This window comes from Rhamphochromis longiceps, linkage group LG8, assembly GCF_057381845.1.
Source record: "Rhamphochromis longiceps isolate RC_006_pf linkage group LG8, R_longiceps_female_GT1.1, whole genome shotgun sequence".
Taxonomy (NCBI): domain Eukaryota; kingdom Metazoa; phylum Chordata; class Actinopteri; order Cichliformes; family Cichlidae; genus Rhamphochromis; species Rhamphochromis longiceps.
The window spans coordinates 21,750,672-21,775,662 of record NC_140564.1 but is presented as its reverse complement, the minus strand read 5'-3'; the positions used below and the strand labels follow the sequence as shown (position 1 = coordinate 21,775,662).

The 24,991-nt window shown below is 38.9% G+C and overlaps 1 protein-coding gene across 1 annotated transcript in view; it reads left to right on the top strand.

The window, feature by feature from the left end:
• atrnl1b (attractin-like 1b) overlaps positions 1-12,438 on the top strand; it is a 70,235-nt gene extending 57,797 nt beyond the window's left edge. Inside the window, exons 27-29 of the mRNA XM_085416449.1 lie at positions 2,200-2,307; positions 8,864-8,978; positions 10,334-12,438. Coding sequence (XP_085272575.1) covers positions 2,200-2,307; positions 8,864-8,978; positions 10,334-10,458 — 348 coding nt within the window. The 3' untranslated portion in view covers positions 10,459-12,438. The remainder of the gene's footprint in view (positions 1-2,199; positions 2,308-8,863; positions 8,979-10,333) is intronic.
• Positions 12,439-24,991: the final 12,553 nt, after the last annotated feature.

Sequence of the window (24,991 nt, the reverse complement as noted above, 5' to 3'; positions counted from 1 at the left end):
CAAACAGGTACTGTGAAATAGATATAAAAATAGTTTTTTTCTTGCAACTTCTCACTTACATTATTGTTGTTGCTTTGCTCAGTTTCTCTTCGTCATGAGGAGAAATGCAGGTAGCATGCAGATTGCACAAGCCTGCTGGATTAGACTAATCCTGATTCACTCACATACGCATGGTGGTAAGAATAAAACAGGTTGCTGCACATGTTTCATGAATCCAACGATAATGTTGCGAGAGTATTTTCTATGGAAATATTAGCGAATGAGGCCCAATGGACCTTTGTGACCACATCCATCTATTGTACTCCTTTTGATCCAACCTGCTTGTCTATGACTGGTGCAATCCGATCTTATTGTTAAAATATATCTGCTCAAAGCAAAAAGCGCTGCATGGTGGGAACAAATGCACTCACACACAGACAGACTTGTAGTGAAAATGATACCAGCCAAGCTGTTGTAGCTGGTAATCAATATTAGTCTGCATATACAGTAGCATCCAATGAAATGATCCCTGACCTTGGAGGTAGTGCTGAATTACTTTAACTAGTTGGTCACACGTGGGTCTTTTAATCACAGTAGTTCATTCATTTCTTATAATAAAGCTTATATTTTAGTTTTACAGTGGCTTAAAAATCACTTTTATATACATAATGTCACAATGTGCACAAAAAACAACCCTTGACTTTCCTTGTGTATTTGCTCACCTACTTGTTCTTTGGATTACTTAAAACATCAATCACAGCTTTTCTTCAGGAATATAAAAGGTTTTTTTGCAATGACATTTTTTTCTTAACTTTTTTTTCATGTGAAACAATTTCTAGGATAAGTGCAGAGGATAGTCAGGTTATAAGGTGGACCAGCACAACCACTTGAAATGCTTACTAATCTGAAGTACAATTAGATCTTAATGCAACACACTTAAGCTCATCACAAATCCAATAACAATCACTGATGTCCTTGGCACTAAAATGGCAGCCTATTTAGATATTGATCAGACAATGATGAAAGTGTGGCGCTAGTTGTTTTACAATATTGATTAGGGAGGAACAAGAGAAGCTATTTTCTGCTCAGTCAAAGCCGCAGAAATTGTATCACTGTGGGGTAATAACCGCACCACAGCCTGGAGAGGAACCGGTAAATATATTGCAGAATGTGTTGGTCAAATCTGGAGAGATACGTTCCTACACTGATGGTTTTGATTTTTAATGTTAATGCATATGGAATCTGTCTAGTTTTGTATCATATATTTTGTACCATTATATTAAAAAAAAATCCTTTGAATATTTTTGTACCTCCATAACTATTTCATATAATATTTTTGCATCTAATTCAGGGCTATAAAAAAACAACTCAATACAAAAAGTAGACTTGGAGCTCAGTGGAGTAGTAATTCTCCATGTCTTTAGGTCATGGACATTTATGAGTAGTCTTTTAGTGCTTCCTCATTGATATCTGCTATTGATTTTTAGCTTCATACTGTAATAGCCCTGCAGCTATAGGTTACACTCGATGAAATCAGTATTTCATTTTCAGTTCTTCATTCTTTCTCATTCTTTAACCCTGTAAAGCAGCGGTCTCCAACCTTTTTTGCGCCACGGACCGGTTTATGCCCGACAATATTTTCACGGACCAGCCTTTAAGGTGTCGCGGATAAATACAACAAAATAAAACTAGTACGGGTACCGAAAAAAAGAAGATTTATTCATAACACACTTGAAAAGACCCAGGAAAACTGAGTTAACGATAAAAACGATAACAAAATAACGCTGAAAACCGATTTAAAAACCCTGAAAACCATACATTTCACACCCGAGCCTCAACTCTCGCGGCCTGGTACCAAACGACTCACGGACCAGTACCGGTTTGAGGCCCGGGGGTTGGGGACCGCTGCTGTAAAGTTTAGTTCTATAACATGTATGTTAAAAAAACAAAAACAATACAGTTACTGTGTCTATAGATTTTACCCACACACAAACCATCGCCTTCATATTGATTTGGGGTGACTTTTATGGGCTGACTCTTAAAATGATTATACTTTCAGGGTTTTTACGTTTTGGTGTAAATTATGTGTTTGAAATATGTACTGTTTATGTCTTTATATGTAGTCAATCACAAAGCCCCAAAAGCTTTTCCCTGTTGATATTGTTGTATGAGAGTATGCCCTGTGTTTTGCTTATCTGTCATCTGTGTTTGATATTACAGCAACTGATGAGAGAGCGTCAGCAGATGGCCAGTCGTCCTTTTGCCTCAGTCGACGTCTCATTGGAAGCCAGAGGAGAAGTAACAGAAGTGTTGCAGCCTGTGCTTGACGTGAGTCTTACTCACTCGCTTACATGTGCACATACAGATAATCACATTTGTGACGGTAAAGTTAACGGGAACTTATTATGCTGTTCATTATTTTCTCTTAGTTATATCGTTGCAGCTGTAGAGACTCTTGTTAATTATGACTAACTATTTAAATACAAATGCCAGCATGTGTACAAGTAATCCATGTGAGGCTTCAAGCTGCTCTAAACGCTGCATTTCAGACAGTTTCTCCTAGTCTTTGCTCTGTGTGACGTCATTAAAAACAGACATCCAGGCACAGAAACCTGTCCAAACCTTCTGTTTGTGAGACACTGCCACTGTCAAGAAGGTTAGCTTTATGGGTTTTGTGAAGAAAGTGGTTTGTTTCACTCAGGGCTTGAACTGAGGAGCTATAGCTAGGCTCAGCATATATTAAATACGGATTAATTTGACTGTTGGGTTTAGTCTCCAATATTAAACATATGAAAACTAAGAATAATACTCTTGATGCACATTTGCGTTTTCATTACTCTATTCCAGAAGCATCTTGGGAAAAATCTTACATAGCGATGGTTGACAGTGAATTCTTTATGAATTTCTTTCATTGTGATTATTGAAATTCCCTGTTTATAAAATCCATTATCTCGAAGAACCTTCAGTTTTGACACAAGCCTCAAACTGAGACTGTGTTATTTCCATTTAGTTATATTTGTACTAACATCAAATAAAAGCAAGCACTTTTTTGTTAGTGCATATACTGACATGTAGAGTATGGCAGTTATTATTGCTGCATAATTAGGGGTTATTGTGCCATTTTCAGCCATCTCGTGCCATCAACACAAAATATTTCAACCTTTTATTCAGTCGTCCAGTCAATAAGAAATGTGCCCGTTGTGACCCTTTCTCTCCATGCCTCTTGTTTATTTGTGTTGCCCTCTACAATCATTTTCCAATCAATGTTTTCTTTTTAATATTTTTTTAAAGCATCTATTATATGTTTCAAATTATTTGTATGGTGGTTTTAATCGTCTAGCTAGAAGCAATGGCCACTTCTTTTAAAAGCGTCACAGGAAATTGCTCGCTCTGATATTAAAATGATGACATCGGGACTGTTTTTGGCACATTTCATAATTTCATGGCCCACCGGGTGTATTTTACTCCGTTTCCATTTTTGCCTAATTTATCCTCTTTGGTTGTTTACTGGAAATATGCCACATGGTGCCTCTGCATTCGAAATGTGATTGATAATTTGTTTAGCTTGGATGCTCATATACCTTTGGTGTGAATTATTCTGTAGCCCCCAGTTGCTCCACTCTTATCTATTCCTCCCATACAGATAGAAAGTAGAGGGGTAGGCTGGCACTGAGTACAGTGCGGGGCTCTATGCCATGTGGAGTAAAAGCATCGTTTAAAGTTCTACGCAGAGGTACGTTGTCATCATAGCAACAAAGGGCCGATTCCTCATCTAGGAACAAGCCCTGTGTCACTCGGAGCTGAGAGAAATAAAATCACTGTGGCAACCGGCGAAGAGGCACTACATTAGCTATTAGTGTACCGCTGAGTGGTGCTCACTGTGCATTATGGTATTGTGAAGGGCAATGTAAAGAGCAAAACAGGAGGAAAACAATGCTTCTTAGCTGTCTGAGTGCACTATATTGTTGCACTTGTAAAGCGGTACGGTACACCCTAAATTTGAGTGGCGTTGGAAGCCGGTGCTCTGCCTTGATTCAGGTAAAATGTTAATTACGTACTTGACAGTGGGACACGTGTCCATCTGTCGTTCAGTAATTTATTGCAGTGCTGTTCCTCCCACTCCTGCGCAAAAAAAAAATCAAAGATGATGTTCTTGTTATGCGGCACAGTAAAGAGGAGTCACTGGAGAATATTGCTGTAAAAAAATATTGCAAGCTGTTTTGAAAATGATAACTGGAAAAAAAAATAGATCGTCAGTCTCCTGTTTCTCAACCCTGTCAAGATGCAGAATTGACCTTTAAATATGGGACTTTGAATCCTTCACCTAGATGTCCATATGGCCTTTATTGAAGTTGGCTTTGTTCCCTGTTATACTTTTATAACCACATACTTGTGCACATAAAACTGATCTTTCATTTACTTTACTTATATAAAGGGTCTAAATTTACCACATTTTGATATTCTTGGTGTAACCCCAACTAACCTTGAGCTGACCGGGTTATACTCCCTTCTCTTTCCTGCATCTGTTTATTTTCCAGTAAAGGCAACAGCTGGAAAAAAGAATGCAGTGCTGTTGTGGTCACATTTCCTTATGCTACAGTCACAAGAGATAAAAGAGTAGTTTGGGATTGCACCACAGCCAAAGTTATTGCGACTGCGTGCAATGAATTTTCAGTCTTTGAAATGGTTACTTTGAAGACAGCGGTCGGGTCTGCACACGCTCAGTCAGCTGCCATCTTCAAATCGATTCTGCTGCGTCAAGTTGGCAGTGCTCTCAGTTTGAGATTGAATGGGGTCAAGTTAGCAATTACATGCAATCTTTTTCTTGTAATGCGGTGATTAATAGGGATAAATCGTCTTTATATAAAATTCAGATTCCACAGAACTTCATGATAACTACTTACATTCAGAGTCCAGTCAGAACTGCAGCAGAAATGTAGAAATTCTTCCACAGATAGTGATGTAGACTTAGTATTTGCCAACCTTTTATACAAGTATACTTATACATATAGATATACAAGTATATTTAAGACTATAACTAGTTGAGTGGAGTTCCCAAAGATGCATGTTACAATTGACTTGTGCTCATCAGTGCAGACGGACTCGGATTGAATGCAATGTGTTGACAAAAGGTCTAATAAATTATAGCTTCACCAATCTGTCTGAGAGTGATTGCAGTCCTAGTTGAAGTCCGTTTAAGAGGTTGTCTTCCACCAGCCAACGATCGAAAGTGGTCAGCTACTGGACACCAGTTGGTCACCGCAACTATATGTAATCTTTTAATGAATGCAGACAAATGCACTGGTCAACCACCGATTATTTATTTATTGACTAAGTTGGTGTATTTTGCATTAAAAAGCTTGCTAAAACATAACATTTCTTATTCATTTGTTAATACAATAATAATTTAAAAAATTTTAAGCGTCCATTTATTGAAATGATTTGTGTTAAGCCACTATGTCTGCATCTTATCTGTGTACATGGAAGTATTGTGTTGAAAAAATGTTTACAAAATTAAATCTCTGTGGTTCCAAGTGTCTAAATACTTACGGTGGACCACTTACAGCTCAATTACATGACTTGGCACCAACTGAAGGTGAAACATATCAAACCAGCCTATTTCTCTTTTCTAAAGGTTAATTGGTCAGCATCTGGAGCCACTTAGCTATTGGAAATATTTTTTGATGTCAGAGAGGACACAGTTGCTGTGCTTTGTATTTGTTTCACCAGCCCAGACCCGCTGCTTTAACGCAGTAAAGCATAGAACAGGTTTTTGAATATCATATCCACACTGAAGCCAATGCAGTTTACAAAGGGGGAAAAAACATGAACACAAAAGACCTTATCCTTTAACTGCACCGTCTGCATTGATCTCACTGAATTAGTTAGTAGCATGTCTCAGTCACTACTTACAGACCCTCCAGCTGGTCTGAGAGCGAAAATTATAACAGCCTTTGTGCCATTTTATTCCATTTGGTTAGTTTAAACTCCCGAGATGGACATGGCTTTTAGCGACCAAGATGTCAGCAGCTGTTAGACAGAGCGATTCGTGCCCAAACACTGCAGACCACAGCCTCTATATTCACTATGGCCGGGCAGTCAACATATGGAGCCACTAACGAACAGCTAGTATGATGGATGACACCTGTCAGTGGCGAAAGGAAAGGAGATACATTGTGTGTTGTTTTTGTGTTTTGCATTTGTGTATGGATGTTTATGTGCTTGTGGATGGTTGTGAATGACTAGAATACACTACTTATTCTAAAAGTGTTATTTTCAGATCTTTGGAAGATCTAAAAGTTGTCTAGTTTTAGACCATTTAAAAAGGCAACCCTACGACTAAGCTTGAAGGAAATGACTTATTAATAGCTTTATTTGATTTTCCTCTTCACTGGAGGAATGTGTCTGTTTTTCTCAGAGCAACGTAAGCATTTAAATGAAGTGAGGGAGAGCCAAAAGAAAGTGGTTTAACTTTCCTGCTGCCTTACACAAACCAAAATGTGTAATTTATGGTTCACTTGTAACAGAGCTGGTGTTGCAGTTCGGGGGAGAGTTACAGATGGCTACAAATATTTGCTTACCAAACTGAAGCCATCAAATTGTTGATGTACACGGTAACGATGTCAGCAAAGCAAACTGGGCGCATAAGCAAGTGGCACATCTACCAAATGGAAATTTCTGTAAAAGTAAAATAGTTTACTTTCTAATGGTAATCTGCACTAAACACAAACAAGAGCTTAGATTTGGAGTTTACCTAAGGGTGGCATTAGATTCTGGATCAATAATTAAAAGATAGGGGGGACCTCCTAAGGGGATTTCATATAAACTGTTAATCCCAAATGATGTTGAGGCCATTAAGAGTTTTAACAATCTAACCAGCAGCTGACCAAAGTTGTGAAGATAAAAGCATTTTAGCGATCTGTCATCAAAGCCATACGTGCCTAAACGTAGTCGATCATTCCTTTTAAATTTGACAAATTCATCTTTAGTTCTTCTGCTTTTGCTGCTGAGCAGTGCTGATGATTCCGAGTCTCAATTTTAGCTGATGTGTCACCCAGCGGTCCATACATGTGTATCTCACAAATCGTCAAAAATCAACATGGAATAAATGAACTCCTTCTTATGAATGCAGCTTATGCAGCAGGATCACTTGAATGGTCATGAAATGGCTGGCAATTTAATTACCCTCTAATGTCAGTCGTAGTTTTAATATTACCCTCTTGATGGTGAATGTGCCTGAGCAGATGCATGAGAATATTGTGTTCCGACCATGTAGCCTAATTGGATTGTGTAACAATGCACGTAAACGAACCGTAAGTCAGCCTACAATACGGAAAAATGTTTCGAGTATATGTAGCACGACTCTTTCATGTTGTGCTCTTGAAGGGTGCAGCTTATTCAGAGTACTAGATATTGATGATACTTGAGGCTAGCTGGACTGATCCTGGGTCGTTCTTCCAGGGAGTCGCCTTTGCAAGCAAATTGGCTTTAAAAATGAAAGATTAGTGTCGCTTTAAATCAACATTGAGTAGGAAACCAGGTGTTTTTCTTTCTTAGTTTTGACACAATGTTCAAATGGTAGGGCTCCACATATGGCTCCATTACAGTTTGTGTCACAGACTATTCCTGGTTTTGGTGGTGCAGTGGTGTAGTGTATATTTTCTTGGCTTTGTGCACATTAGTGTGCATTGAGCATTGTTTCAGCAACACAGCTTACCTATGTATGGAATTGACCATCCATTTATGACTACAAGCTGCTAACAGCAGGATAGCATGTCACAAAAGAGGGGCCAATTTGAGACTAGGAAGTTGTGCCTAACATGGATATAGCTGCGCCATTACACAAGAGCAGTTGTGAATCATTGCATTTCAAATGGCAAGCTTAATTACTGCATTAAAAATTACACTGCAGGCTTCATAGGAAACAAGACTGTGTGGCCCTGAATTACACTCAAATATGCTGAAACATATATTTTTTACCATTTGGCAGCTAAAACTAATAAGATATGTACTTCCTGAATCTTTTGCTCTTAACTCACTGTGTATATTAGGTATTTGGAGTCAATGCGGCTTTAAAAATACCCAAAGCGTCAGTGTTTGTGTTTGTGTTTTTGTTTTCGCAGGGTGAAATATACGGCAGATTGCAGTGGAATACATTTAAACAAATTACCGAGTCTGCCTCGTGATTTTCACGTTTTAATGGGTGTGCTTATGCAGACCTGTTTTTTTTTTAATCCTGCCTCTGCTGCCTCTCTCATTTCCATTTTAAATTCAGCCAACACAGAAATAAAAAAAGAAAAAGTCAATTCCATTCAGACATGTTATTATTCCACAATTTCTATCCTCTCATCCAAAACATGCTGTGAAACCCTTGACATTCATTATCAGGATGACATGTTTTTCACACTCGAGACGGGCAGTTTTTGGCCACTAAGTCCGAGGGTAGGTCATTGCCTCCACACTTTGACTGTCTGACAGAGACACAAGTGTTTTTTGTTGTGTGACCAATCAAAGCATTTGTCTCAGGAGGAGGGAAGGGAGGGTGTGTTGTCTTAAGTGGGGCAACTCCAGCAGCTGATATGAGTGATTTTTGGTCTGCTGCTCCCAACAAAGAAAATTCAACATCACATGTGTAACTGCAGGGAAAGAAGGACTAGTAAGACACATCGATACTTTGTTGATAGTTGATAAAGCAGGGCTATACCAATCCACAGGTGCTGGGTTATTGTTAAAAGCAGTGAAGTACTTTTGTCTTGCTTTCTTTTCTTAAGGCAGTATTTACTGTGTGCTTTTCACACTGCAGTATTTTTCACATAAATATAAACAACTTTATTTCCAGAGCAAGTCATAAAATCTTTTCTATTTTACCGTCGCTTTTCTTCAGGGTGCACCTAAACCTGTTGCAATGGAACCGTGTTCAGGAGGAAAAGCAGCTGTGTTGACTGTCCTCATGCGCCTGCCCTCTGGGCCTTCAGGCTTACCTCCACCGGGACAGTCAGGTAACTACAAAACTGTAACCATCTTTTTGTCTTATGGTTAAATGTATTAACCCTGCTGTGGCATAAGGGTCATGAGGGTTATGTGGGAAAGACTACATTTACAAGGTTCTCTGAGTAATGAAAGTTTACATTTTGTTTTTTCATTTTATTTCATTTTTTGAGGCACACCTCACTAGGACAGAGTTAGATGGCCTTCTGCTTTCTACCTTAACATCGCAGCTACCAGCCTGAACTTTGATAGAGAGCAGGGTGGCTCCATGCTTTCATGTTGTTTATGCCGAACTCAGACCCTACAATGTAAATTTTGCAGCAGAAATCAAGACTCACCAGAATAAATAATTTGTTCTCAATATTCTGTTGTTAAATTTTGGTCCTTACAAAATGTAGCCTCAGCTTTCTGTTGTTAGCTAACAGGAGCGGCACCTGGTGTGGTCTTCTGCTGCTGTAGCCCACTGGCTTTAAGGATCAGTGGGTTTAGAGATGCTTTTCTGTATACCTTTGTTGTAACGAGGGGTTATTTGAATTACCCTGCCTTCCTGCTATTTCAAAGCTGACCTCTGACATCAACAATAGATGTTTGCCAAGAGAACTGCCGCTCACTGGTTATCTTCTCTTTTTTTGGGCCATTCTCTGTAAAATCCTAGAGATGGTTGTGTGGGTTTATGTCTGCCATCTAGCACTAACAGCCACACCACATTCACAGTCACTTAAACCTTGCTTCCCCATTCTGATGCTTGGTGAGTTTGAACTTATGAGATTTGGGGCCCGTTGGTTACACACAACTATGTCTATTTTAATCATTTAAGTTTATGAACATATTATCTGGTCAGGTGACATGTCCTCAAATGTCCTCCTCAGTGGTCTGTAAAGCAGTAGACCTGTTGTGGCCACTTGCACAATTTATAATAGACCATAAGCCTGTGCAGAGAGTAAACATCAACTTCAGGGTCCAGCTTTGATATTGAGCGTCGATCTACATGGCACTAAAGTAAGCCATGGCAAAATCTTAAAAGCAACCTAAAAACAAAACAATGTAGGCCACACTGCCTCAAATGTGAAAGTGCATGTGGTCAGGATCAGGATCAATCTAAAAAAAAAAGGTCAGTTTAAAGGGGAAAGTAGTTAAAATTAAGTCATCTTTAGTTCTTCAATCTTTAGGAGAAAAATCCTAGAACTTGCTCCTTCATTGCCATAACAAGTGAAATTGTCTCACTGTCAACCAAAGTAAAGAAATCCTGCATTTACTGGTTGAAATGCCACATATCCATAAAAATATCTATGAAATTGTTTAACCGAACAAATGAATTTGTGGGAGTTCTCACCCTCATGTTGTTCTTTTTCTTTCTCCTCCTCAGGACTCATTGTAGCGAGTGCACTGATAGACGTTTCACAGCAGAAAGCGTCAGATTTTAAGGAGAAGTCTTTGGCCATAAAGAACCGAAAAGCCCTTCCTCCAGCACACCAAGGGACCTGCGTCTGAGTCGCAAAAACTTTATCTGCTGGGCCCCGATTTACACCATCTGACATTATATTGTTCCAACATGTCACAGATCCCAGTTGGAAGCCTTTGCAGAGACACGGCATGACTACATGTACGAGATTTCACTTAGCTGCTACCACAGAAGTTTCCACGTTCCAAGAGCACAACCTGTGTTACCTTTTTTTGCCCTTTTTGCTCTATCCTGCATACGCCAAACTCCAAAATCCTTCTCCTGGATCCTGGACTCTCCCTTTAGCTTTGGCAGCCAGTGGCGTGCATTAAGCAGACACCTGACGGCTCAGCGGCTACTACAGAGTATGACAGACAAATGAATGAGGAGATTGTGAAACAGTTGAAGCTTTAGGCTTAAAGACTTTGGGAGACCACAAATTTGCTCAGCATGAAGGAAAAAGCAAAGGTGTCTATATGTTAGGTTGTATCAAAGTAAACAGATTTCTCTGACACCACTTAGGAAATGCAACAAATGATTGAAAATGGCTGGTTAGGGATCCAGTATATTATGCGATGTTTGTCCCGCCCTATTTTTTCTTTCTTTTTTTTATTTTTTGCTTGCCAACAAGTGGTATTAAACGGTGCTAAAGCATTTAGTTTGTATGACATAGCTCTTAACTCAGCCTTTGCTATGGACTGAACTCATTATGCCTTTTTCTGGGGAAAGCTTTGTGCGATTTACCATCCTTCAACCACGTGATAGCATTTTAACAACTAGAGCATTTTGTCATACCACTTCATCGCTCACCATTAATGATCTTTAGCATCTCCTGTACATAAGTGTCATCCACGCAGCTAGGCTAAAGTCTGTATTTTTAGTGGAATACACGTACAGATACTGCCGAGATATCACTGCAACTACCACCACCACCAGCATGTAGGTGACCACATACTGGAGGAGGCACGGACGAATCACCCACCATCCAACTAAAACATGGAAATCTCCAAAACTTTTTGTTTCATTTGTAATATATATATATTTTCTTCTTCTTCGGTGTAGTCTCCTTTGAAGAAGTACGATAACGCAGAAGAAAACTGAGATCTTGACTCATTCTTTACTACAGTTTGTAACTGTATCGTTTTGCTGTGCAACTTTGCTCCTGAGCTCGTCCTCGACCGATGAGGTGGGTGGATGTCATGTACTGTTGGAGAAAGATGCCTACTTTATAAACTTGGACCAGGGACATTAAGCTCCTCTGGCTGTTTACTAGTTTGTTTGTTTTATTTCTAAGTAGTCCTCTAAAGCTATGACTTTATTTCAGTCCTTCAGTGCAATGGGTTATGTTACCTTTTTATAATGCCTTGGCTTTCCACGAACCGGCGGGGAAATGTTGATCTGCAGAGTTTTCAAAGCTGTCGAGTGTTTTAGCCCCAAATCCACCCTGAGCTGTACAGTGTCTTGTTGGAACAAATGTGAGTCTTTGTCACTCTTATCCCTTGACAGTTTGTGTGTTTTTGTCAAGTTTTTTATGACTGAACGACAGAGCGGTTATCATTTATTTTAGGCCTTGTCACCTGATAATATTATATCTATGATAAATTGTCTTTTGCTACACTTGTGTAAAGAGCATTTCCGTTAATAATTTGTTTTGATATTTAACAGATTCCTGTGTAATAGCGCATTTAACTCGATTTTCATTGTTGACTTAAATCAGTTGTTTTAATGTCAACCCTTTTTGAATTGTGCATCTTTGAAGACTGTACGGGCATTCTCTTGCTTTTTGTTACAAAGTGGTTACGACGATGCATTACGTTATGGTGGTATGCCAGCTATTGTGTTTTAATTTTGTGTTTGTAGAGTATTCCTATACTGGTGTCATTACACAGGAATCAGGGTCTCACTGTACCGTGAAGGAGGAAAAAATGAAAAAAGAAAAGATGAGAAACTGCATATCAGTATTCTTCAGTGTATTTTAAGGATGGACAACATGCCAGAAAATAAATAAATAATAAAAACAGACCTTGAAATCTTTTGTGTGGTAAAGTCTTTTAACTTTTTTTAAGCCTTTTTTAAAATTCTTAGGTTTTACATATCATCTGGTCCTCAGCAGGTTGTAAAATTCGGTAAATATGACACAGATGTACAACAACGTGACACATTAGTGTGTGTCATTATTTATTTCACAAAAAATAAGTCTAAGCACTCCAGAAGCAGGGTGTGGACAAACTAAGTACGCACTGATTTCTTCCGTGTGAATTAAGAGGGTAAATAGGAGCCAGGTGCTGCTAATCAAATGCACGTTAATTAACTGATCATCAACAAGTGTGAACACCTCGATCAAAGCACACGTTTTGGCACTTTGCAGGTGTGTCTGTGGTAATACAATGCCAAGGAAGAAAGTCATCAGCAGTGAACTGTTCATCAATCTGGGAAGGATCAGAAGGCCATTTCCAAACAATTTGAAGTCCATCAATCTACATTAAGAACAGAATTCATTCAGTTGACAATCTTCCTGGAAGTCGACTATGCCAGCAAATTCTCCTCAGAGGTCAAGCTGTTTAACTTTAATATCTTAAGTTCAACATTTATATCTCCAGGCCTCAAGGGCCAGTGTAATGCAGGTTTTAGATATCACCCTGGGTCACCACACCTGAATCAAATAATTAGTTCATTACCAGGCCTCTGGTAACTTTAATACATGTTGAGGAAATAATTTAGTCATTTAAAACAGCTGTGTTGGCTCAAGTGCAGATCTAAAACCTGCAGGACACCGACCCTTGAGGCCTGGAGTTCCCCCACCCCTGCTTTAGACAAACAAGACAGTGAGACGTTCAACAAAAACCAAACACCTGAAGACAACTGTCAAGCACGGTGGCAGAGGGGTGATGATTTGGGCTTGTTTTGCAGCCACAGGACGTGGGTAACTTGAGTTGATTGAGACAAATTCCTCTGGATCTGAAGTCATATTTTTTGACAGCTAAAGCTGAATTTGACTCCTGCAACAGGACAGTCCTGAGCACACCAGGCAATCTTCAACAGGATTTCTGAGAAAAAAAAAGAAAAACAAAAGAATAAGAACAATAAATGCCCTCAAACGTCAATTAATTAAATAAATGGAAAGAAGAGTGCGTGGGAGACTGAAAGTGCACAGAAAACCTTAAGTTCTACAAGTTAAAAACTCCTGGGGTATACTTTGTTTTTCCATATTGCTTTTCCATTTTGGCTTCTTTTCTGTTACTGTCATGTGTCGTTCATCTGAGGTTGTATTTAAATACCCGGTAATAGTTTAAGGCCTTAAAAGACAAATATGTAGTTAAAACATGTTTGGTTTTTTTGCTAATTATTCACTCTCATTAACATTTTTCCTCACATATATTTTCTGAAAAAATGACAAAGCAGACAAAAAAACATCTAAATGCAAATAACTCTCGTTTTATGTGCATTTGAAAAAGGAGGCAAAGAAAAGAGATGCAGCCTGCCAAAGTGCTGCTCTGGATAATCCTCACTTATACTCAGTGTACTTATTAGCTGCTGGCGCTCCTGGAAAAAAGCCATGAGCTCCTCGAAGAAGCGCTCACCGTGTTGATATTTTTAATGCTCCGAACAGGAAGAAGAAGACTAACCCATTTAGTGCAGCTATAAAAGAGCACTTTTCAAATATTACAAATAGTTTCTATTCATGTTTCGAACGCAACACAAGCTCACTTTTGGAGCAGTAGTATGTTTAGTGGTGCATTTCTGCATGTTCTGTAGAATGCCTTTAGCTCTTTGAAGTGCCGAGAATGCACTTTGAGTGAAGTGAACTCTTTTTTTCTGCCAAAAGTGAATCTACACGTGTCACATTCCCTTCCAGCTCATTAAAGCGAGGTGTAAAGCTCTGGAGGTGACAGGTGGTGCCACTGTCACTGTGTTATGTGTGGCTGCCAGCTGTACATGAGATGTGCTGTATGTCTCCCCAAGGCCCCTTTGCTAAAAGTGAAAGATTTCCAAGTAATCACATTTTAGAATAGATAAATGAAGCTCTGACTCTAATTTTATGTAAATGGATCTAAAATCTTCAGAACTAGGCTTTAAGCCAATGACAATCATATTTTTAATGCAGGCTTATATATTTCCAATGAACACTGATGACTATAACAAACTCAATTAATTTTAAAGCAGACATTAGTTTGATTACTGTATGCTCACTCTGTTGGGATAGTAGATGTGCATTATGTTTATTGGAATATGCTTCTTTTTATTCGTGTTTATTCATGTTGTCTTCTTCTGCCAGTTTAAGGATTGTGAGGCAAGATTCCCAATTCATGTACATGAGCAAAGGCTAGTGGATATACTAAGACGATCCACATGACAAACGTGCTATTTTTGCTCCATATCAATTACTTAAAGTAGTAATGTCCTTGTTCCATTTCAGATTATGTGACAGAAAACCCAAAGTGGGAACTGGATGACATATTGATCTCCACTGCAGAGCGAGCACAAGTTTCCCAGCACTTTAGAGCTGCTGTGCCAGTGCCGAGGAGCGCATATCCGCATATACTTTAAATTGCCAAAAGTATTCGCTCTCTGCTTTCACATGCAAATGAACTTGGGTAACATCCTATTTTTAGGACATATTGTTAGTGTGTATGCTGATTAAGCATTCACAGTACTCTTATCCTAATCTTTGTAAGTGATATTAAAGGCAGGCGGTCAACACTGGGGGAAGACAAGAAGCAGGAGAACTTTCAACAAGCAGTGGCAGTGAGGGCCAAGCCGCCTTACACTGAGGTCAGAGAGCGAAAAAATTCAAAAAGCATCTAAAAGAGCTCATGTTTGGATTTTGTCAAGTTTGCAGGTGTATCAGCATGAGACATTCTTACATAGAAGAGACTGTTAGAGTCTCTAATTCAGTGAAACATAATTGGAAATCCAGTGTGTTTGCATAAATTCAGTTAGTTGTCCATTTTTTCACATAGTTTCTTAAATGCTTATCCTTGTCAGGATGGCAGTGGGGCTGGAGCTGGATATGTTAAATAAATAAACATTACGAAAGTTAACAATATATCTCCATCCGTGTACGCTGTTGTCCACAAGATGAGAAAATCAAAATGATCAAACTGGAAGACTGTGGAACATGTTAATAAATGTTTGTGTGTTTATGTCTGTGTCTTTCAGTGGAGGCGGGAGCCACCGAAAGGCTTCCCTACCAGTTTCTGTTGAATCAAAGCAGAACCATAAATGGCCGACGGAGGAAGGGTGGATAGGGGAAACGAGATGGAGATGGGGTGAAGAAAGGAGGGCAGTGGAAGCTACTGTTCTGTAGCCTAAGCTGAACCCCCAGCAGCCTCATCCGCACTCTTGTCAGGAGAATGTTTCCTGTTTGTTGTCATCGAGGACCAGCAGCATTTTTCTTCTTCAGCTGTTTTTGTTCCATTTTTTCTTCTTTTTCTTTTCGGCCTTATCCTCACCTGACTTTGACCTGAAGAGCCAGAAACATTTTTACTTCTTCTTCTGTTGCTCGACGAGGTCTGTGTTTTTCTCCTCCAATTTTTCCACTTCTTAAGCAAGTGTTACATTCTCATCTTGTATTTTGTTACACTTTTGCTGGAGTTTGTCGAACTCTTCCACTGATGCTTGGAGATTTTCTTTAAGGTCGTTGCCTGTCTGAATTTGCTCTTTGTGCTCCAACTGCAAGTTTTTGGTCTGCAGTTCTTTATTCTTTGTCATCAACGCTGCATTATTTTGCAGCTGCTCTAGCTTGTCCTTTTGAATGTCTCCGTTTTGCTTCACCTGTTCCTCGTACATGTGCACCAGTTCTTTGTGTTTTTGCTCAGATTGGGCTTTTTTCCTGGAGCGCTTCGGACTTTCTGCTCTCCACTTCTTTCTGGTCCTTTTCCAGTTGTACATACTTTTCCTCCCATTCCATATTTTCTTTGACTATTTCATCATTTCTGGCCTCCAGTTGTTTGAGCTTTTTTTGCCAGTTCTTCGTAACCTTGCACTTGTTTTGTTTTCACCTGTTGCATTTCTGCGTTTAGGGTTAGAATTCTGACTCCCCCAGAAATCTGGAAAAGAAAAGCCCACTTTTCCCCCCGGTGGCCCTAATCCTCTTCCGTAGACTTACGACTGTTTTACGACAGTTGACTGGGGAGTAAACTCTGGCGGGAGGGGCTTTGAGCTCACGTGGCCTGTAGCTGTCGGAGAGCAAGCTTGTATGAGCTAGCAGTGATATCGCAGTAGCCTTAAATCAGAATCGTGTTTATTGGCCAAGTATATGTGCAGACACATACAACGAATTTGGTTTTGGTAGATGGTGGCTCTCAAGCACAGCAATGTAAATCACACACACACACGTGTTCATTCTCTTGCTAGCGGTGGAGGAGAGTTTTCTGTTGAGGAAGAGGCCCTGCTGTCCTGCTGTCCTACTGGTGCCATTGAGGGATCAGCGGCTGCTACATATTCTTCTAGACCTCAAGTATTTGGACCAAAGTACTCACACACACGTCCCATAAGAGAAGTGTTGGTAACTGATGCAAATATTTAAAAAACATGTTTTTTCTTCTGTCACACTGTTTAAATTCCATTCATATAGGGGCCGTAAGTTTATTCTGACTGCAAACATATCCACCAAATGTTAGTTAAGTTTCCTTTAAACTACACGTGTAAAGTGGATGTGAGAGAGGTTGTGATGAAGTTCTTTAGGATGTACGTCCTCCAGTCCAGAAAACTGTATGAGATATTGAACATGGATGGTAAGCTGCTGTCAGACTCTCAATAAATTGTCCTCTTTTGTTACAGATATTGTTTCAGTTGTTCTTTGGTAAGCTGACATATTGGTTGCATGTACAGGTAATACCATTTAAATGGACAGCATTATAGCTATTACATTTCAGCTCAAAACATCCATCTGTCAGCATTCATACTGCATTTTCTCCAGATGTCAGCTAACCCTTTGCAGCAATGTCTTCTGCCCTTCTGGAAAGACTTTCCCCAAGGTTTAGGAGTGTGTTTATGGGAATTTTGACCATTCCTACAAAAGTGCATTTATGAGGTCAGACACCGATGTTGGATGAGAAGGCTTAGCTTGCAGTTTCTGCTATAATTCATCCCAAAGGTTGAGGTCAGGACTTCCACGTTGCTAGGCCAGTCAAGTTCTTCCACGTTGGACTATTGCCAGACGGAGGAGTGTGATTCGTCACTCCAGAGAGCACGTCTCCATTGCTTTAGAGTCCGTTAGTGCTTTACACCTCTGCATGTAAGGTTCTGAAGATTCTGAAGCTCAAGTTGCTTTCGGATGCATCCAGTGGAATGGGAATGTGTGTGAGTTTTAGATAGAAAGCACTTAAGCAAAGAAAAAACTGCTTGAATGATTGGGTGTGAATGGGTGAATGAGGCATGTTGTATGTGCTTTGAGTGCCCAGGTAGAGTAGGAAAGTGCTTTACAAGAATTAGTCCATTTACTGTACACCTCAGCATCAGCTGACCCCACTCTGATTTCGTGTGACCTACCACTTTTTGGCTGAGTTGCTCTCATTCCCAATCGCTTCCACTTTTGTTATAATACCACTAACAGTTGACTGTGGAATATTTGCTAGAGAGAAATTTCACAACTGAACTCCCGAGACTCATTCTTCCACAGATGTTTGTAGAAGTGTGTGATTTTTATACATTTGTAACCAAAGAAGGTGTATAACACCTGAAAATCAATGATTTGGATGGGTGAGTGAATACCTTTTGGGAATTATATATACATACACACACAGCACACACTTACTGAGCAGGTCTTTGTGCTTTCACAGGCCAAACAAGCTATTTCCAGATTCCATGACTTGCTGAAAGTGCTAATATCCGCATGTGATTACCACTGCCAGCTATTTGGCTAAGTGTCTGAAAAAGATCCAGAAAGGCACTAAAATCGAAGGGCTTTTGACCAAACAGTCTGGCAGATGTACAGCGTGTGACTGGCTGTTATTTTTCAAAATGACAGTTAAGTGAACAGAGGTCGCTGCTAAGTACCAGAGAGGAATGTGCTGAAAATACTCAGAGTGACTGCTGTGCTGAACCTCAGTCAGTGTTGGCAAACTGGCATCCATTCTGGTCCAAACCTGATGGCCGTGTTGTCTGACTTTTACTAATATAAAATTGTATTTTTGAACCACTAAATCTGTTATTATGAAGTTGAAGTTATGCCTTCATTAAATTGCATTAGCTTTTTGGCCTAGGTTTACTGAATTATAATATATATATAGTCCTTGCATTAAGACTTTCTGTATCAGCTTCCAGGATGTTGTACTGACTCTTCTACAAGGAGTGGCAATCCTCATGGCCAAGACACGGCTCGTTTGGTTTTCATCCAGAGCTTTTTAGTAACCCAGTCTCGCAAGCCACTGTCAAAACAGGCTTACAAGATTTTGTGCTGCTAGATGCCTTTATTTTAATACTACTTGTTGAACAGGAGTTTTTTTGTGTAGCTGTGAACTGCTTTGCATTTTTGTCGTTCACTTACTAACACAAAGCACATCCCAGCTTTTGTATTATGAGAAGAAAATCCTCAAAAAATTTAGTTTAGACATTGAAAAATCTCAAATTTCTCACCTGGTTCTGAAATCCGTTGTCTGCTTATTTTGACACTGAAACGACTGAAACCCTGTATCCTTGAGTTTATGCCTGCTGCTTTCTCATTTCATCTCTGTCACGTGTACGTGTGACTTATATATTCTCTCACATTGGTTAGAATTTAACCTGTTTTGTTGCTGTTAAATAGTATTAGCTGCGTGCTTACCGAATCCATTATAGTTGAATAAGTCATCGCGGTTGTGGATGATATCATTTGAAGCTATCCTCTGCTAGTTTTGCAATAAATATGAATGATCTTATTTTAGAGATGAACTTTTAATTGTAAAGGTTAATAAAGACACACGACTCCCCTGACTTCCCCAGGGCCGAATGTTGGTCACTGCAGAAATTAAGACTTGTGAGTTTCCTGATCCACATATGATTGAAAAGTATATATTTTTATTTGTGTTTTTCTCGGTTCATTTCCGGTCTTAACAAGAGAGAGTAATTAATCTGTCACTTTCAGCAATCTAATTCATGGGGGTGTGTCAGGAGACAAATCTGCCAAAAAATATCCAGTATAATCCTGTTTTTTTTTTTTCATTTTTTCCTCCCCCTTTTGGATACCAGTGCCAGTGTAAATCAAACTGACAAGGCTTAGACCTCAGGAGATATTAATGTAAGTGTGCTTTAAATATAATGGATAAAGGAGGGTAATGAGTATTAAAGTAATAGAAATCACCAGGAAAGCCCTAGGCTGTATATCATTTACACTGCTGAGACGCACATATTTTAACGTTTTTATTTAATATGCAAAATAAAACGTATTCAAAGCTTCTCCACAGCACAGAGGCATGCTATTATTTATTGCAACAATTTGGCCAGTTAATGAAGCATGATAGAGGTCTTCAGGCATTTGCCCTGGTACAGTGTAAATAATAATTTGCTGTCCATTCTCACGTATGAAGTTGACTGCATTATACTTAGCCTACTAATGACATAAACTCGTGATTATGTCACACAATTCATCATTCACTCAAAGATTTACACTTCTCTTAATTTCCTCTTTCCTTTTGTTCAAAGAATATCTTATCACACAAGTTAAATTTTATTTAGGCAGCAGTGGTGACCGAATACATGTAAACAAATAAACAGGAAATTTGTTGAATTACAGGGTTGATTTTTTTTTTTACATGTCATGTAGTTAGCTGTTCAGTTAACATTTTCTTAATAATACAACTAATAGCCCACTTTGTGGTGAAGCTTAGCTCCTCATAACTATCCACAGGACCTTTCCAAGTTCGCTTTAGCATCAGCCACTTTGGCACAAGGAAGTGGGCAGTGTTAGCTTGCCAACTTTGTTTGCCAGCTGGAAGATATGTTTGCTGTCAGAAATACTTCATCTTCTTCTGCACTTAGGTGGGCATTTTTCCCAGTCTGTTGGTCATGTTGACTGACTTTTAGTTATGCAAGAATGTCACATGACTAACACACCTGCAGCACAGAGGCTAATTAAACTGTTATCATGTTAGTAGCTGTTAGCCGCTAATTTGCTAGTGTACAAACTGAAAACAGCCTGCTGCTGGCTGTGCAGCATTTGCAGGTATTTTTTTCACTGCCAAAGACACTCTTATGTTGCTTCGGGACAAAATATTGGATAAATATTTAAATATGTTAAAACTTTCTCATTTGGGACTGCGGCAAACTTTCGGACCATGGATAAGTAAAACTTTGCTGTTTATGGGTATATAAATGTGAGGTTATGAACTGCGGCCTCATTGATATAGGATTGCTAAAACGGATACCAATTTGGTGTTGTTATAAATACAGATGTCAATACTGATACCAATGTAAAATATGTAAATAATACAAAATGTATTGACTAGGCTCTGATTTGAACAGTTGCCATGTATCCAAGTCTTGCTTGTAGTTGTCTTATTTGAATTTGATATTGCACTTTATACTTTTATATTGGCTTTGCATGTATCAGTTATTAATTTCTTTTAGTGGCTGAGCTAATTGTTTAGTTGTCTGGCAAAATTGCATTAGGGTGAGCTATGTGCTACATCAGTCTTAAATGAAAACATGATTAATTCCTTTATAAAAGTTGTTGTTGTTTTTGTTGATGATGAATGCTTTCTCTGTGATGCATTTGAGGTGTGAGACAGCTTTGACAATATAGTATTGAGTTGATTACTTTTGAAATAACATCCATTGTCTGGTTCTAATGTGAGGGTTTAATGATTTTCTCAGTTTTCAAACACTGAAAACTGTCTTTTGTTTGGATGACACAAAACATGACATTTCAAGATGTCATCTTAGACCCTGATCAGCTGTGATAGGATTTCACTAAAACAATAAAACATGTCACCAAGTTAAACTAAAACCTAGAGTTTGCCGGTCATTTCAAGAGTTAATGTCACATACCAGAGCAAATCCTGATTATGATTTAAGCCATGAAATCATACCAAGAATAAAACAGAGGGATAGGTCTGTCCTCAGCCTGGACACAAGGTTGTAACCATCTGCACTATATTATCTCAACTATTTGTTCTTTATCACTGTGCGGGTGCCAATTGATCTCGGAATGATGATTGCGAAAAGACTTATTCTAAAGGAATGGAAGTCCGCTGTTCCTCCCTCCTTCAGTGTCTGGCTCAATGACATGTTATCAGTCATTCAATTGGAAAAAGTTCGATACCTGCAAACACCTGCAGCAAATGTTTTCTCAAAATCCTGGACTCCACTTTTCACCTTGAGAAAGCTCACGTTGTATAAACATGTACCGGGCAATACAATTTCCCTGTTTATTACATATTCATGACATTAATTTATTATGGATACTGGTAGTTTCTAATTTTAATGTTTTCTTTCTTTTTTTGTCTTTCTCTATTGATTATTATTATTGTGCTATTTCTTGTCCTATTGTTCATTGATGGGGTTTTCTATGCTGGAAAAATTTAAATAAAATATTGGAACTGTTTGTTCTTTATCAGTATCTTAGTAGAGCTAAAGGTTTTGACTCAACTTTGAATTGTGGGTTGACTGGAAACTTCAAGAGGTTAATGTATGTTGGTTTTAATGAAGAAAGCCAATAAATGTGTTCCACACAGCACATACAAGTTATTTATGTGTATTATTGGCAAACAGTAACATGTTCATCTTTCTGTACACACACTCACATCTATCAGGCTTTAAAACATTTCAACCGAGTCATTGGGTGTACATCTCAGTGGCTCCTTAAGCTTTAATTGCTGCTGCTACTACACTCAGGTGGCACTCATTGTCAGCTGATTGATGATTCTAGTGATCTGCTTCCATACAGTGCTATATAACATTTAAATCAAACAATAACTCAACTTGAATCCATAAAATTGCAGTCTCATTTATAACTGTGATGTTTTTTTGGGTTTTTTTTATCTTCTAAAAAGAATTTCTATTATAGTCCAAACATACAGAAATAGACAGAAATGGCTTTCTAGGTGTAAATTTGTCAATTTATTTTCTAAACTGTAACCTATTTTCTGTTCTGCTAAAGAGTAATATGGGTGGTAGCTATGTTTGTATCTCATGTTTGCTTTGAGGAGGATGTTAATACAACTACTCCCCAAAGTCTGCTGTGATAGATATATCAGCTGTGACTTGGCTGCCTTGTACCAGAGAGCTTCAGAGCACACGCTCCACTGAGCTACAATCATTTGAGGTATCATGTGTCTGTAATGATGAGCCACCAGCTGGTTGTATACCCCTTATCATGAAGGACGGAGTCAAGGTCTCTGAGGTAGCTGCTATATGCAATACTGCATTCAAAGTACAATATGTCTCCCTTTTGAAACACGTATAATAATTATTGTCAGGAATTAACTTTTAGAGAATATCATTCAAATCTTTCTTTTTAAAAGAACCTGCCGGAATAAGGAACAGCTGCAAAGCCACTATGCAATATTAAGGTTTTTTAAGAAGTTGGAGATACATTACCTTAGAAAATGTCCGAGTAGGATGACGGCCTACAGATTCTGAATTGGTCATGGGAAAATGGATGGACTTTTAGTAATTTAAAATTAGTCCGGGTCAAACTCTGATGTGGGAGACTCATTACTTTGATTGAGAACAGCTGGTCTCATACTCTCCAGTTTTCACCCCAGGCTGCCCTCTGTGGAGACGGTGCTCTCCATGGTGCTGAACTCCTGGTCAGGCAGCATGACTTTCCACAGTTTTACACTTACTGTTGCTCAAACAGTGAGACAATTTCATCACTAAGAGATTTAATACTGAATCCTCTAAACATCTTTCTCCCAACATAAGCAACATAAAATCATAGTTTAATCACAGAATCATCTCTCATCTTACTGGCTATAGATTTCATCTCGGCATCAAAGAGATAAAAGAAGGAAAGAGCCAATGTAGTGCTCCACCACGCTCTGCTAAGCAACTATTGCATTTTATTAGTTATACGATCTACACACCAATATATCACATGATAAGTCCAATCTTTAACCATTCTGAAGTGAACCTTTTATCGAGCTTTATGGAAAATGGAGAACTTCATAGGAGCTGAGTGACCTCACGTTGACTTTTTCTTAGTGTGAGGTTGGAGTAAATTTGCACATTTGGATCAGGTGTGACTATTATTTTTGCAGTAGCATCCATTTTCTTATCTAAAGTTAGTATAGCCTATAGTTTTCTGGCTGTTTCAAGTGTTAAATATATCACATGCTAAAGCTAATCCCGATTATGATTAAAGCAAAATCATACCAAGAATAAAACAGAGCGATGGGCCTGTCCTCTAGCCTGGACATTCAAAGGTCATAACCATCTGTACTATATTATCTCCACTCCATTTTCTTTATCAGTATCTTAGTAGAGCTTAAGGTTTTGACTTAAGTGTTCGATCAAGAGTCTGGATGACTAGTGCTTATCTTCGCCCCTGCACAAAGATGTGAAGAGAAGCATCACAAAATAACCGATACCAAGGAGTGTTTACTGTAAAAAGTCAGGCTCACCCTGACATTTGAGCACAACAAAAACAACAACAAAAAACAAAACTGAAGTAATAAAGTGAAATTGCTGCCACTCTGTTGGTTAATAGCAAAGGTGAAATCCACAGAGTAGTTCTGAGGTGGTCAAACAATGGTGCTGCAGAGGTCAGAGTTAGAGTAATTAGATGTGATCCCTACCAGGCAACACTGCCATGATTGAACTATTTTATCAGTGTCCACTTTAATCTATACCAAGGGTGAACACTGGGACTGAATAGACCATGGAGTGGGTTTATAAATTGTAGAAGGGTTGGGGTGGCGAGTCTATCTTCCAGTCCTTGGAGCTTTACAGCAGGAGAACAGTAAACCTGGGAGCAATAGCATTAATCACAGGTTTAAATGATAGCTATGAGTTAAGGCTTCAGTCAACTTCTTTCTTAAAAGTTGAACTTTTAAACTGCACTGTCATTCATTGCTCTAAATGGTATCTTTAAATGTAATGTTGTATGTTAATGTGTATATAGTGCTGTGGTAGTTCAGGAGAGTTTCCTTCTTTTTAAAAAACAAAAACAAAACAAAACATTTTTTTTTCCATAAAGAAACATAAAATACTTTGCCAATGCCTGCTCAAAATCAGTTAATTTTAAATTTCATGACCATAGTATATTTGTTATTTTAAGCATTGGGGCAGGGATTGCTCAGGTAGAGTGGTGGCCCATGATCAGAAGGTCGGGGGTTCAAATCCACTGAATGGCTACCCTGAGGTACCGTACACACTGCTCCTTGGGCACTCACTGAGTGAATGGGTTAAATGTGTCTGAAATTACACTGCCACACAAATTAATAGAACACTTGATAATCACACTATAACACAAAGCCAGCTAAACTTCAGGGATATCAATCTGTCCAGTTAGGAAGATTGTACATCCTTATATGCTGTTGCAAGAAAGTTTGCTGTTCCAGTTTCAGAAGAGTGAAGAGGATACCAGGAGCTGTGCTGTTACATGAGGAGAGCTGGACAGGGCCAAAGGAAGGCATCAACCGAGGAGCAGGACTGGTTGCT